The sequence below is a fragment of the Anabrus simplex genome, chromosome X, assembly GCF_040414725.1.
Source record: "Anabrus simplex isolate iqAnaSimp1 chromosome X, ASM4041472v1, whole genome shotgun sequence".
Classification (NCBI taxonomy): domain Eukaryota; kingdom Metazoa; phylum Arthropoda; class Insecta; order Orthoptera; family Tettigoniidae; genus Anabrus; species Anabrus simplex.
In genome coordinates, this window is record NC_090279.1 from 198665427 (window position 1) to 198681592 (window position 16166).

Genomic DNA, 16166 nt, shown 5'->3' on the forward strand with positions numbered 1-16166 from the left:
TGATGTGAAAATGGGAAACCACGGAAAACCTTGAGGGCTGCCAACAGTGGGGTTCGAACCCACTATCTCCCGGATGCAAGCTCACAGCTGCGTGCCCCTAACTGCATGGCCAACTTGCCCCATACACACCATCTTCTCAAAGTCTGCAAAGTCTGGTGTTCAGACATGTCTTTGATGGGAACGTTGCCCAGTGTGTGGCTCTTTGTGGTATCTCTCGTAAGTTGGTATCCACGGAGATAAACTTCTAATTAGGATGACGCCTGTTGGGAAAGCCTTCTCTGTAGTGATGGGCAACGCTCTCACTTGAGACTCTCGAGGCTGACGTTGCAGATCTCGAGACTCTCACGGGAATCTCGAGACCGATCATCCTGTAGTGCAAGCTGTGCGACGTACCAGTAAGTACGACTGTAAACTTGATAGTATATCTTTCTCATTAGAAACGTGTGAGCCAATACATTTTATCAAAAGCCTGGAGAAGTACTGCATGTTCAACTACGAACCCCTTAATACCATTAACAGAAGCGATGACCGAATGTCAATACCTTAAGTTGTTCATGGCTCATTTGAGGTGAACATCTTAGCTGAATAACCCTGCATAATTTGTGTGAATAACTGTAGATAGGATGTACACCTACTTGGATATTAGAGGCGTGCATTATTCAAACTTGAGACGGAGAAGATGTGCTTTGGTACATATGCAACCCCCATTACACGTGAGTGGAACGTGTAATCTAAAATGCCCGACATTGCTCCAATTCTTTCAGCAGGGCTGAAGGGGAACGCTCTCAAGACCAATTCTCATGTGCTGCGAGCTTTGCAACGTGGCGCCCAGTAACCACGAGTGTAAGCGTGGTAGTTATCATTATCAGTTCTCATATGGAAACGTGTGACGATGAATTTTGTCAAAAGCCGAGGAAAGCACTGCATGTTGAACTATGAGCTCCTTAATACCATTAACGAAAGTGTAGACAGAATGCTAGTATCTTAAACTGTTCACGAGTTATTTTAGGTGGACTTCTTAGCTGAATAACCCATATAATTTGTTAATAACCGTTATTAAGATGTAAGCCCACCTGGATGCTTCACAATCGTTGTCGTCAGGATAGCTTCTGGTCCAGACCGGGCCAGAGGTGTTCTGTGACTATTCCTCTTCATTTATATTATGTGTTTTTAAGTGTCAGATCATCCCAAAAGTATTTCTGCCGATGTATTTTACTTCCTTTGAATAAACAACACAGCGGGCTGTGTTATGTGGCATCTCTTCAAAATAACCGACTTCCACGACTTACGTTGCAATTCAAACATCGTCTTCAAGTTGTCGCGTACAACTAGACACAATATTATACATTGCACTGTCATATACTGAAGTACCTAATTATTATAATTATTAACAAATACATCGCAAATGGGAAATATCCCGTTGGCAATGGTCACTTACAGTAGTGCAGCATACTGATGTGGGCAAGTTTTCCTTCGTCAGCGGGACCATAAGGGATTGGAATAAATTATCTGCAGCAGTCTTTGATAGATTCTCTTCCGGTATCAAAACGTTTAAGATGTTGATTATTGGTGTAAAGTGAAAAGTAAAAGCTGTAAATGACAGTCACTGAATTTGCGATTTTCTGCTGGATTTAGAATGTTACACTAGTATTATTTCTTCTAATTTTTTCTCTCCATGGAATTGCTTGTTCTACTCTTGTTGTAGTTGTTGGGTAGTTATGTTTTAACTTTAATATCACTTGTAGTAAAATGAAATGTCGTATGGCTTTTAGTGCCGGGATATCCCAGGACGGGTTCAGCTCGCCTGGTGCAGGGCTTTCTATTTGACTTCCGTAGGCGACCTGCGCGTAGTGATGAGGATGAAATGACGATGAAGACAACAAATACACCCAGCCCCCCGTGCCATTGGAATTAACCGATTAAGGTTAAAATCCTCGACCCAGCAGGGAATCGAACCCGGGACCCTCTGAACCGAAGGCCAGTACACTGACCATTCAGGCAACGAGTCGGACATCACTTGTAGTGTTAAGCTAGTAGTACGTTCAACATGTCCTATAGTATTATAAGCCATAGTGTTAAGTAATGGAAATACTTAAGTTGTGTGTGAATTTGTGTATAATGATGCTGGATTTAGAAAATTAAACTAGTAGTATTTCTTGTCATATTTTCTTTCATTGTTGTTGTCGTTATAGTTGTAGGGTAATGATGGTTTAACTTCACTTTATTATCACTTGTAATGTTAAGCTAGTAGAAAGCTCAACCTATAGTATTGTAAGCGGTAGTGTTAAGCACTGGAAATACTGAATCTGTTTATGATGATGATGATGATGATGATGATGATGGATTTAGAACATTAAATTAGTAGTACTTCTTATAATATTTCCTTTCCATGGAATTGCTTGTTGTACTCTTGTTGTTGTTGGGTAATTATGATAACTTTACATATGACGCGAATAGGGTAGGAATATATTCCTTCATCACCAATATATCGGTAAACACGAGCAGTGGTCATATGATATTGAATGTGGGGTCTAATAACGATGTACACCTATCTGTCCAAAGAATTGGAGCAAATCCAAGCATTTTAGATTACACATTCCACTCATGCGTAATGGTGGTTGCTTATGCAGCAGGGTGCATCTTGCCTCATCTCGAATTCGAATAATGCACGCGTCTAGTAACCAGGTAGGTGTACCTACAGTAGCCGTCAGTTTCTATACTTAGCCTATTCATTTGTGTACCTACGAGTGCATACAAAGCCCGAATGCGTATCCTATATAATTATGTTATACTGCGTCAAAATAGACCTTGCTAGAAATGAGAGAAATGATCACCCTAGTCGCTTGTTTGACACGTATTTACGGAATGGAGAAGGTGCGTGGTTTGGTATTCGCATACTCAGCGAAAACAGTGCTCTCGAGATCTCTCAAAATTTCTCGCGAGAAATTGTGTCTGCGCTAGTTTCGGGAAATCTTGAGATCTCGTCTCTCGTCTCACTAGTCAACAGGGTAGCTTCTTGTGATGCAGACCGGGCCGGAAGTGTTCTATGACGATTCTTCTTCACTGATATTATGCATTTGTAAGTGTCGGATCATCCCAGAAGTATTTCTGCCGACGTATTTTACTTCTTTTGAATAAGCAACAAGGCGGGCTCTGCTATGTGACATCTCTTCAAAATAACCGACATCCACGACTTATGTTGCATTTCGGACATCATCTTCAAGTTGTCGCGTACAATTAGTACAATTGCACATTGCACCGTCATATATCGAAGTACCTCATAATGCTGGGAATACTCTATAACATTGTAAGGAATTACATCCTTTGTCACCAACATATCGGTAAACACAAGCAGTGGTCATATGTTATTGAATGTGGGGTCTGATAACGATGTACACCTATCTGTCGAAAGAATAGGAACAAACTCAAGCACTTTAGATTACACATTCCACTCATACGTAATGGTGGTTGGATACGCAGCAAGACGCATCTTGCCTCATCTACAGTTCGAATAATGCACGCCTCTAGTATCCAGGTACGTGTACCTACAGTAGCCGTAAGGTTCTGTACTTAAACCACTCATTCGTGTACCTACCAGTGCATACAGTGCCAAAATGCGTATCCTTTATAATTATGTTATAAGAAAAAGCAAAGCAATGTCACCTCCGTACAGGCCATGAAGGCCCTTGGAGGAGTGGAAGGTAAAGCTTCCACCATTGTTAACCTTGGCACGTGATGGGGTCTAGTGGTTAGCTCTACGCCCGGTCACATTTGCTCCCAGGAATTAACCTGGTACTCATTTTTGGTGTAGGCTGAGTGAACCTCAGGGCCATATGCACCTCCGGAAGTGAAAATCTCGTTTTCTTAAATTTTACGACTTCCTGATGGGGATTCGAACCGATGTCCTTCCGGGCAAACCGAGCACTCCTTTACCGCCTCGGCCAGGCAGCCTCTATAATTATGTTATACTGCATCAAAATAGAACTCTGTAAAAATGAACACCCTAGTCGCTTGTTGACGCATATTTACGAAATGGAGAAGGCCCGTGGTTGGCTATTTGCATACTCGGCACAAACATCATTCAGCTCCGATTACCTGTAGGCCAAATAAATATTAAAATTTATTTATTCCACCTATTCAATACATAAATAGAGATTTTAAGTAAGAAATTAAATCTTCAATAAAATTATAGGGCCATTTTTCGCCCTACGACACGCTGCTTGCCACACAATGCATGGACAACGCTCTCGAGATCTCTCGAAATTTCTCACGAGAAACAGTGCGTGGGCTAGTCTTGAGAAATTTCGAGACCTTGTCTCAGACTGCCTATCACTACTTTCTCTGTGCATTTGTGCTGCTTTACGAGCACTACATCCTACTGCACCGTACATTACATGCATAACAGACAGCAAATTAAATTGCAAAGGTCTACCTTTAACATTAAATGCACGTCTGCCAACTCTCTTGACGAGTAACGTTCCATCTTTGACTATGCGTCATGCACTCTACACAGTAACACACCTCACAAGCTGTCTGATGCACTGGATAACTGACACCAGGGATAGTGGTGTGCTTGCAGCACGAGTTAATGTGCCGGTGCAATGCATACTGTTGTCACGTGACACACATGCTATGAGCTAAGTTGTGTAGAGTACGTCTGTTTGGTGATCGGGAGTGTACTCTGTTTATCACTTGTTGTCTGTTCCAGTGTACAACAGATACCCGGGACATTCGCAACAGTGCAGCAGAACGGCTTGCGCCGTTGCAATACGTGCATTGAGACAGGTGGTTGTCACTTTGAACAATTAGTACGATCTACATTGTTATGCTGTATACGCTATGTACGTCCATAACACAATAAAAATACATTTTCAACCATAGTTTCCCTATCTCAGTATAATCGGTTGTGGACCCACTATCGCCTGTTTCAGTTTCACCCAAAAGGTTTGAGACCCTCTGTATAAAACAAACTAATATCATTTCAAGTCATATATCCAATGATACGAACATGAAAAGTATGTGTGGTATGCATAGCATGTAACTCTGCACTATTACATAACTCGGTAGTGTTTAAGGAATTTTTTATAAATGTGCCATGAATATCTTGCTGCTTTTTGTGTTTGAAACTTCTGAAATATTATTGGTAAGGTTATCAATACTGGTTTTCTTTTCCAGTGATGAGGATAAATTAGCTGATGGTGGTGCCAGCAACGAGCAGGTGTTGTCTTGTAAGAAGTGTGGAAAGCAGTTCACTGATGCCACAGCCCTTCTCTTTCATCAAGCTGGACATATAAAAGAACGTAATTTCCCTTGTGAAGTCTGCAACAAGTCTTTTATCGGCCGCAATAAGCTGAAACGACACATGTTAATTCATACTAACGACAGGCGCTACCCCTGTGCATATTGCGTGAAGAGCTTCACTACCAATTCTGATATGAAGAGGCATCTCGTAATTCATACAGGAGAGCGTCCTCACGTGTGTGAAATCTGCAAGAAAACATTCAGTCTCAAAGAGCATCTTAAGTCTCACATGTTCACTCATACCCAAATACGGACGTATCCATGCTCAGTATGCCATGAAGTAATGCCTTCTTGTGCTGCGCTAAATAAGCATATGGTTCTGCACACCGGAGAGGGTATGTACCCATGCTCTGAATGCGAGAAGACTTTTAACATCCGGCAGCAACTAACTTGTCATATGTTGGCACACACCAAGAAAAGTACTAATTATAATTGCTCTGATTGTAATGCAACTTTCAATAGAATATCCGATTTGAGAAAACATTCGTTAATTCACAGGGAAAAACAGTCGTTGAAAACTTTCTAACCTACTGACTCCCTGAGTTCACCGACATTTGTACAACTATGTAGCAAAGATGTGAAGATGTATTTAATGTATGGATTGAAAAATTCATTGTAAGCTATATTCCTCATTCCTAGATTATTAAATATGCTTTGTGTTTGGTCAATAGTCCATAGGCTGCTGGACCCTCCCCTCAAACAGCACCACAAGGTTATGATGAAATTCTTGCAAAACTGAAATAAACAATAATCATTTCCCTGATGTACTGCCCAGTGCAGGATCCACCCTTTGTATTTTAGCTCACCACTCTGCTCCTTTTGGGCTTCTCATGTCTGCATTGGGATTAGCGATGGGCAATGCTCTTGCTTGAGGCTGATGTTTCAGATCTCGAGCTGTGCGACGTCTCAGCAACTACAAGTGTAAACTTGATAGTATATCATCAGCAGTAATTGCGTGAAATAACGTTCTCATATGGAAATGTGTGAGCCAATAAATTTTGTGAAAAGCCTGGAAAAGTACTGCATGTTCTACTATGAACCCCTTAATACCATCAACGAAAGTGAAAACTGAATGTCAGTATCTTAAACTGTTTATGACTTATTATAGTGGACATCTTGGCCTAATAGCCCTGCATAATTTGTGAATAACTGTAGATAGTGTGTACATCTACATGAATACTAGAGGCGTGCACAATTCGAATTTTAGAAAGAGAAAGATGTGCTTTGCTACATATGCAACCACCATTACACACGAGTGGAATGTGCAATCTAAAATGCCCAATTATGCTCCAGTTCCTTCAACAGGCAGTGCTCTCAAGACCGATTCTTGTGTGCTGTGAGCTGTGCAACGTCTCAGTAGCTACGACTGTAAGCTTGATAGTATATCGTCAACAGTTCTCATATGGAAACGTGTGACGATAACTTATGTCAAAATCCTAGGAAAGCACTGCATGTTGAACTATGAGGTCCTTAATACTATTGATGATGATGCTCGTTGTTTAAAGCAGCCTAACATCTAAGGTCATCGGCCCCATTATACTTATAACGAAAGTGAAAAACCTGAATGTCAGGATGCTTAACAGCTCCATCATCATCTGTCATAGATGGCCTTGGCGTCACTGAAGAGGTGTACTGGGGAAATGAGTGAGGTAGTTTCCTGTTGCTTTCCTCAGAATAATCCGTATAATTTGTTAATAACTGAAGGTAGGACAACCGAGCTCGATAGCTGCAGTCGCTTAAGTGTGGCCAGTATCCGGGAGATAGTAGGTTCGAACCCCACTGTCAGCAGCCCTGAAGATGGTTTCCCATTTTCACACCAGGCAAATGCTGGGGCTGTACCTTAATTAAGGCCATGGCCGCTTCCTTCCCACTCCTAGCCCTTCCCTGTCCTATCGTCGCCGTAAGACCTATCTGTGTCGGTGCGACGTAAAGCCCCTAGCAAAAAAAAAAGATGCAGTAAATGAAATCTAATAACTAGCAAAAAAAAAAACCCCCGGTAGGACATACACCTACCTGGATACCTCGCAATTGTTGACAGGGTATCTTCTTGTGATGCAGACCAGGCTGGAGGTGTTCTGTGTCAATTCCTCTTCATTGATATCTGTAAGTTCTGGACCATCCCAGAAATATTTCAGCCCATGTATTTTTCTTCTTAACAAACACAGCAGGCTGTGCTACGTTGCATCTCTTCAAAATAACCGACATGCATGATTTATGTTGCGTTTCGGATATCGTCTTTTAACGTGTCGTGTACAATTAGACACAATTAAATGTTGGGGCTGTACCTTAATTGAGGCCATGCACAGTCATATACCGAAGTACTTAATTATGACAAATACTCTTATAACATTGTAAGGAATTATTTTCTTCATCACTAAAATATCAGTAAACACAACCAGTGGTCATATGATATTGAATGTGGGGTCTGATAACGATATCCACCTACCTGTCGAAGGAAATGGAGTAAACTCAAGCATTTTAGATTACACGCATAATGGTGGTTGCATATGCAGCAAGGCGCGTCTTGCCTTGTCTTGAGTTAGAATAATGCACGCCTCTAGTATCCAGGTAGATGTACCTACAGCAGCCGTCAGTTTCTGTGCTTACCGCTGCATACAATGCCAGAATCTGTATCTTTTATAATTATGTTATACTGCGAGTAAACTCTAGCATTTTAGATTACACGTATAATGGTGGTTGCATATGCAGCAAGGCGCATCTTGCCTTGTCTTGAGTTAGAATAATGCACGCCTCTAGTATCCAGGTAGGTGTACCTACAGTAGCCGTCAGTTTCTGTACTTAGCCTATTCATTTGTATACTTACCGCTGCATGTAATGCCAAAATCTGTATCTTTTATAATTATGTTATACTGCATAAAAATAAACCTTCGTATAAATGAACGCCCAGTCGCTTGTTGACATGCTTTCACGGAATGGAGAAGGGATGTGGTTTGCTATTCGCATACCCGACACAAACAACATTCAGCTGTTTTTACCTGTAGGCCTATGACAAGCTGTTCTTCACACAATGCGGGGACAAGGCTCTTGAAATTTCTGGCGAGAAATAATGCCTGCGCTAGTCTCGAGAAATCTTGAGACCTCGTCTCAGACTGCCCATCACTAATTGGGATCACTGGCCTTCAACCTTAAGGGTGTCAGGTGTGTTCAAGTCAATTCTAGTGTCTCTTCTTAGGGCATAAAATGGTCTAGCATTTTCTTCTCAATGAGGGTGATACCAAACTTTCTTGTCAGCATATCACTGCGAATATGATCTCGGAGGTAGGAGCCCACTGTCCAATGAATGAAGTATATTCTAATATGTGGATATGATGCCCACCTGCTTTTGTTTTAGGCCAACACTTGGTTCCATATGATGCCATTGGATTGATGGCAGTTTGGTACTTTTTGGATTTAAGATTTACGGGCATTGCTTAGATGCATTGTGTGCCCGTAAGTTCCCTCCATCTGATCCAGGTTGCGTGCACATGTGCTCGCATGTTGCTATCAGCCCCATCACTCTGCAGGCAAGAACGTTGGTACTGGAACATGTTAGTTATCGTCCACCTCCTGGCTTTTCTCCACATACTCAAGTCTTCACAATGCTAGGGTGGAGTCTAAACTAGGACATCTGTCGAGTCTGCACTTGTCACTCCAGCTCTTCCCGATAATGGTGCCGAAATAAGGCTATTGGGAAAGATGAGGATTGAGATAGTTTTCCATTGCTTTCATTGCAGGGCCAGAAAGTACTTTTGTAACATGACTGACCCAGTGAGCAACTACTTTCATAACCCTCAAACAGTAGTCATGCTCCGAATTACGTTACTAAGCAACACCCATACCTCGTATGGTTCCATATAGTCATGGCCATAAATGAGACCAAGATTGAGTGGAAGCTACATTTTGTTCTGACCTATGCTAAGAGATTTATTTATTTTGTTTCTGGTAGATACAAATACAATAATAAAAAAAACTTATACATATGATGTATACACATTCATCAGAATATTGATGATACTTACCTACATAATTACATTGACTATACTTACAACTAGAGATGGTCGATAAATCACAGCCTGTTACTTTGTCACCGATATATCAGATACGCTGTCACGGAAGTATCTGTGACAAAATATCATTTTAAGATGTATACTTGGATCATGTTCACAGGGCTATCTTATCTGCTGACTAAGGTCCTCCTCAGTGGCAAATGAGGCATGTTTGAATACATAATATTTTTTCGAGAAGTACTTGTCCGCTTTTCAAAATAATCACTGTGTTGAATTTGTAATATTTCTAGATTTAAGGCTACGTGTACAAAATAGTGTGGTACTGTTTAAAAAAGCTAAGTAAGTACCACGATCTCAGAAAATATTAATGTCATGGCAGAGTGCTTTTAAGTCCAATTATTAGTCCTTTGGTACCATTACTGAAAGTGAAAACAAAATGTCAATATCTTGAACCATTCACGAGTTAATAGAGATGGAAAACTTTGCTGAATAACCCTGTGTATGGGAGGAATCCATGCATTAAGTTCATAAATTTATAATTTTTTGTCATTTTATTTTTAAACTTACATAAGTACTGTAAATAAGTGCTATCCAGGAGAAACGACATGGGTAATCACATTCGGCTTGTTAATTTATTGCACATCATGTTAACAACCTTTTCCCTATGCATTATTAAAACTTCAAATTATAAATGTGAATATTATTTTTACCAATTCTAATGTCCCAAATCTTCTGAAAAATACTACCTGATATTGTCATATCGACTTCTCTTTTGAAAATATCATAATAGAGGTAAAGAATAAGTAAAAGTGACTAAGAAGATTTACAACCGCCCTCTGCAGAGAGGCGCAAAGGCTTTAATCGCGCACAGTTCATAGAAAATAATTATCCAGGAACTCCGCTCTCAGCCTGAGTACAAAATCAGACTGATGTAATTGTGAAAGGACTGCAGTGATTTTTTAGGGATTATGCTGAGGGTCATGTACACACACACACCATAGCAGTATAAGAATACCAGTCTGCTGATCCATTTATCCACACTCCTGTATTTTCTCAGCTCATGCTCTGTTATCATTATAAATCAATTCTACAGTTCTTTCATTTCAGTGATAAAAGTTCCCTATCTTAAAATCAGCCTAAAAGGAGAACTAAAGGACCATATTTGAGTGCAAGGAATAACAACATCTGTGTCCACCAACATTTTATGAAATAACATGCAAAAACATTATTAATCATAAAGATTTTATCACTTTTTCATGTAAGACATAGCCATTTGTAAAAATATGTATCATGAGATTTCACATTAATTTATAATGGGTTTATTAATGAGCACGCAAAAACCTAAATTGTGGGGTATGCCAGAGCTTTGAAAACCTGACCCTCAGAGGGCTAATATAAACTCAGCACAAAAATTAGGGGAACAAATGTTTGACATGCTGTAAAAGTTTTTGTTGTGGAGCATGAAATATGTACAGGTTTATATGAATTGCTACACATCACAGTAACACAGTCACAGTGATTTAATTGCGTAAAGGACAGGAGGGTAAGTTAGACGATGTGGACAAGGTTGCAAACAGAAAAGTACTGCACAGCAGGACAGAATCCTATGGTTATCAGCACTACGCCGGCCCTCCAGCAGTGTCAGGGAACTGCAAAGCGACCTTACAAGAGACTCTGGCGTTCAGCTATGTGTTCACACCGTACGCAATTGATTAAGAGAGGATAGCATACGCTCTAGAAAACCTGCTCGTGTAACCGCCCCCTAGGGAACACGGCAGAGCTCGCCTTGCATTTGCCATAGAACATCATCACTGGCATCAGGTATTGTTAACAGATGAGTCCAGGTTTATCTTGAATGGACCAGATGGCAGCGAATGCGTGTGGAGACAACGAGGACAGCAATTCGTTGAAGGTCTTATGCAGGAAGTGGACAGACATGGTGGTGGATCGGTCATGGTGTGGGGAGGGATCATGATTGATAATCGTATGGGTATTGTAGTGGTACCTGGCCTTATGAATACTGCGGTGTACATCAGGGACATTGTGAACGACCATGCTGCTCCTGCTGGTCTTGGTGTAGGGCCTGATTTCTGGCTGATGCATGACAATCCAATAGCCCATACTGCACGAGACATCAGAGATCATCTCCAGCGATTGCACATCTCTGTGATGGAGTGGCCTGCAAGGAGCCCCGACCTAAATCCACTGGAGCACTTATGGGATGTATTGCAGAGACGGATTCAACAGCGTGAAAAAGCTCCACAAACATTACACGACCTCAGTGAATCACTGGTTGAGGAGTGGGTCGCCACTCCACACGCAGTCATCCGACGTTACATACACAGCATACGACGCAGGTGTGCAGCTTGTAATTGAAGCTAGGGGAGGTGCAACACTGTATTACACAACTATTGCTCGGGTATGCAGACTGTTCATCAAGAACTTTTCATTGTGATTGTGGTAGTTCATCTGTTGTGTTGTGAATTGTGGTGAAGGGTTAAATGCAATGGCAATGGTTTTGTTGTTGCTATTTAAATAAAGCATACAGTTCCTTCACCAACATGGGTTTCTTTTCACAAATCCGTATGTCGAGATTCTACACAGCATTAAACATCTGTTCCCCTAATTTTTGTACTGAGTGTATAATAACAGTACTAAGATGTTATGATATTCTATGCATGTCAGTGCTACAGGTGAATTTGGGGAAGACAGAAATTCATTAAACCTACAATATAAAAGTGTGTCATTGAACCTATATCTATAATTTAAATTACGAGCTTGCAATATGATTTTGAAAGAGAGAAATATTTATTCAAACCATCAACTTCCCGTATAGACACGATATAGGCTTGTGCCATGTCAAGAAAACAAGGTGAAATTCTTTTGTGTTTCGCAGAAAACTTTTCTCAGTGTCTTGCAGGAGAAAATCTCAACTATTCACGAGGAAGACTTCTCCAATAATGAGGGTTTGAATTTAAGAATGCTTTACCATTGGTCATAATAAGTGGTACGCTCATTTGTTGCAAGTTAGCGGAGCTCTCTAGTGGCTTCTCACAAGCATCAGCCTTTTAAATATTTATATGCTAAATGACAGCCTCTCATTGAGCTTTGAAATTCCAAGTACTCTAAGACTGTGTGATGCATAAATAATTTCAGTAGGTAATCCAATAATTTCTTTAATGGATCTCCTTATAATTTAATCAATGTTGCCAAGCAATTTCATTGTCAGGTTTTTAAAAGGTGCACACTGCAATGGGTAGATTAGCTGTGACCAAATATACTGGTGAAATATATTTAGTTTCTGGTCCAGAATGAAAAGGGGTGATTAACCACGTGGTTCAAATACCTTATGACCTGACTGATTACTGCAGAAGGATTAAATTAAATTTTGTCTTGATATGTTACCCAAAGGTACCGTATTTTTTCATCCGGTGAAATGCACTCGACCTGTATTTCCGGAGCAGAGGTGATCAGCTAACTTATGCATCAATATGGCTTTACTTTTTGTAGTAAATACCACGAAAATTTGAAGTCCGATCTTGACTAAAGGAAGTTGTCACTATATCGGCAAGATGTTCAGCTGCTGCTTTGTTCTTACAGAGTAGCGCCAAAACATCGGCAAAAGTAAGCCCCATTAGATTTTCCATTGCCGTGTTAAGTAGGACCCAAATTCTTGGCTATTGCCCTTCCGCTTAGTTCTCTCAGAACACGATCGGCTGCTAAATTGAATAGTATAGAAAAGAGGGAAGCACCATGAGTTATACATTTCTTGATAAAGATTTGACATGTTCTAGTTGTTCCATTAATTTGTGTGCTGGTTGAATTTTCCTTAAGGAGATTAATAATTAGCTTTCTAAATTTAGTTGAAACAGGAATGGTGCTTAACATTTGTTCTATATGCTCATGGGATACACTATCGAAGAGACGGATAGGAATAAAATGCAGCATTTTATCTATCACTCTTTCAACAATTCTCTGTAATATGGAGTAGATAGGTATAGGTTCCGCCAATTCTGGACACTGTCTGGATCTCCAAATTCATGAATTAAGATTATTCAACCGTGCCTGAAATTCGATTCTGACCTGCTCTCCATGTTTAACTAAACAGAAAACAAATAAAAGGGCTGTAAATGATAGCCAAAACATTTACGTTTGTGGTTGCAGGTGAGAAAAAATCTGATTAAACTATAGACACACACAAACTTTAACTAGCCCAAACATTTCAAACACTAGACTGTTATTGATGATACATTTTGTCCTTGTGGCAGCCCCGTCATGGGGGAAATTGTATTAATATTTTTTACAGAAAGCGACTGATCATATCCCCCACTAGGAATACCTGAGAGGCAGTGTATGTGTGAGCACGCACTGTGCAATCGCGTAAGAGAATATCCAAAATCGAGATCATCACTCAACCTGCAACCACTGCTGGACAACAAGCATAAAACATATAATTCATTTATTATTTATTTACATATTTTACGTCCATACTGGAGCACTTAGATGAAACCATTGCATCAAAGTCTTCAAGGAACCAACTGGGAATTTAGCGTTCATCTCCCTCCTCACCTGAAGTCTCTTCCCTAGATGTTAGGCCCCTTTAAACAACCGACATCATCACCGTCATTCTTTCCAAGGTGGCTGCCCTTTCTTGGTTCTTTCATGATCAGATATGACATTTTTTTGTTGCAAAGTTTTTAGTTTAAGTCTTATATATTTGTTCCTCAGAAACCTTTTCTATATTTGTAATTTGTTGCACTGTAATAGTCAACTCTTCTAAATCATCTTGGACATCCTTGAACCAATTTTTACTTTTTTTATTTTTCCAAAAGCCTTTAAAATAATTTATAACAAAGCAGAAATTTTTTATATTTCATGTTTTCAATTCTCTGCAGGTTAAGGGGTTTTTATTAGTGCATAAGTTCTATGAAAGTAAATTGGTAGTCGTCTCGCTGTCGAAGTACAAGCACCGTTATAGATATTCATGTGCCTGGTGAGACCATACGATGTGGCAAAACCGTTTTGACACTTTGAACATCTGTAAGGCCGAAAATCATAATTATAATGTATGGTCTTGTGCTGTAGCAGATACGACCACCTAGAGAACCTCATGTTACACGTCCCACACATGAATGGGCATGATTTGTGACCTCTTAAGTGAGTGAGTAGTGAGGACTGGGTTGCAAACTTCTGTTCACATCTGGGGCAATCCAGTTGATCATCGTTTGAATGGCTTGATATATGTGGAGCAAATGCAATCGTTTGTGAAAATGATTTGGCAGATACATCACAAGTAAGGATTTCTTGTGTGTTGCCTTTGATGTCCTGATCACGTGGAGAATCTTTGTAGAATTCTATTTCTTTTGTGTTGGATTTGATGTCCCGATTATGTGGAGAATCTTCGTAGAATTCCATTTCTTTTGTGTTGGTTTTGATGTCCTGATTATGTGGAGACTCTTTGTATAATTCTATAACGCATACCTTAGGCCTACTAGAATATTCCTCCTCCATCTTCATGTGCTGCTCCAGGATCGATCTAGTGGGAAACATCTCACCGCATTTTGCACATAAATAAGAATCGTTATCACTGTAGTCAGACAGGTGTTCATGAAGATCCCAGTAAGCATGGAAAACCTCCCTACACACGGGACATATGTGTACATTCATCCGAGGGTGGAACTCTAAAACATGCTTCATAAATTCTGTTCTCTTGAGGTAAATCTTACCGCAAACAGAGCAAGAGAAAACCACATCTTCAGATTTAATGTTGTGAAAAGAGTGAAGGTGAGTCCTCAACTGACACTTATTTCGGAACCTGCCACTGCACCATGAACAGGCATAGGGTGTAATGATTTCATCCTTCGAGGTACACAAGTTCCCGATTGTGGGTAACTCCCCAACTCCTCCACTGGAAGAAGGCATGGAGTATGATGCACTGGAAAATATCCAAAGATTTATTACACTGAAAAAAAAAAAAAAATCGTACAAAAGCAACCCTTTACATTCAGCAAGGGGAAGAATGGTACTGAAATGAAATACAAGTTCAATGAGTGAAAGCATTCAGAAATGTTACAGTAGAACCCTGACAATTCAAAATCGGTTCATTCAAAATACCGCCTAATACAAAGAAGCTCTCATTCCCAGAAACATGATGTACAGTTTTGCATATTATTTAAATGGTTTAATTTGAAATACGGATAATTTGTAATTTAAAGATAAAAATTTCATTGTTCCGTATTGAAATTATTGATGATAAAAATTAAATAACTAGAAAGGAGGTTCAACCTATTCAATTGTAAGTCAAAGAATAATGTTGGACCCATTACTCAAATTCAGACTTGTAATTCAAAACAGCCTTTACATTAAAAATAGTATTTCTCAGAGTAATTTAAATTCAAAATTTATCTGCATCATGACAGCGCGTCTTCCGAAACGTTCTGGGGTAGCTTTCCATACATTCACTCACTTCGGTGTGTCTACAGTGTGCTTCACATTTGCAAAGATTGAGTAAAATCTTAATTCCTTTGTACTCAGCAGTTTAAGAAACACCACAATCACGTAGCATGCAGTGTGCGGAGAAGTAGAATTCGCGAACACTGGTGGTGCCGACAGTTGACAAAAAAGTGTGGCTCATATATCAATTCGTACGTACTGAAACAATGTGTTCAATGCCGACGAAACTGCATTGTTTTTTTATGCCGAGCCCAAATGGGCTTATGGTTTAAAAGGAGAGAAGTGCCAGCCTGGAAATCGTACAAGGGTGGGGTCACTGTACTATGTTGGAAGCGCGAGACTTCCTCCCCTCGTCATAGGATAGTTCGATAAGCCACAATGTTTTAAGGGCATTGGGCATTTTCT

The 16166-nt window shown here is 40.1% G+C and overlaps 2 protein-coding genes across 11 annotated transcripts in view; one reads left to right on the forward strand and one right to left on the reverse strand.

Annotated features, from left to right (window-relative positions):
- The window catches only part of LOC136885897 (zinc finger protein 701), a 36129-nt gene extending 30160 nt beyond the window's left edge, over positions 1-5969 (forward strand). For both annotated transcript variants that reach the window (XM_067158586.2, XM_067158587.2), the window contains exon 5: positions 5176-5969. In XM_067158586.2, the coding sequence (XP_067014687.2) occupies positions 5176-5827 (652 nt within the window). In that variant the 3' untranslated portion in view covers positions 5828-5969. The remainder of the gene's footprint in view (positions 1-5175) is intronic.
- The window catches only part of LOC136886864 (zinc finger protein OZF), a 229277-nt gene that overhangs the window by 50159 nt on the left and 162952 nt on the right, over positions 1-16166 (reverse strand). For 7 of the 9 annotated variants that reach the window (XM_068230656.1, XM_068230655.1, XM_068230654.1 and 4 more), the window contains one exon: positions 10562-15243. The exons of the other annotated variants lie outside the window; for them this stretch is intronic. In XM_068230656.1, the coding sequence (XP_068086757.1) occupies positions 14205-15243 (1039 nt within the window). In that variant the 3' untranslated portion in view covers positions 10562-14204. Of the gene's footprint in view, positions 1-10561; positions 15244-16166 lie in introns of those variants that run through there. 9 annotated transcript variants of the gene reach the window in all.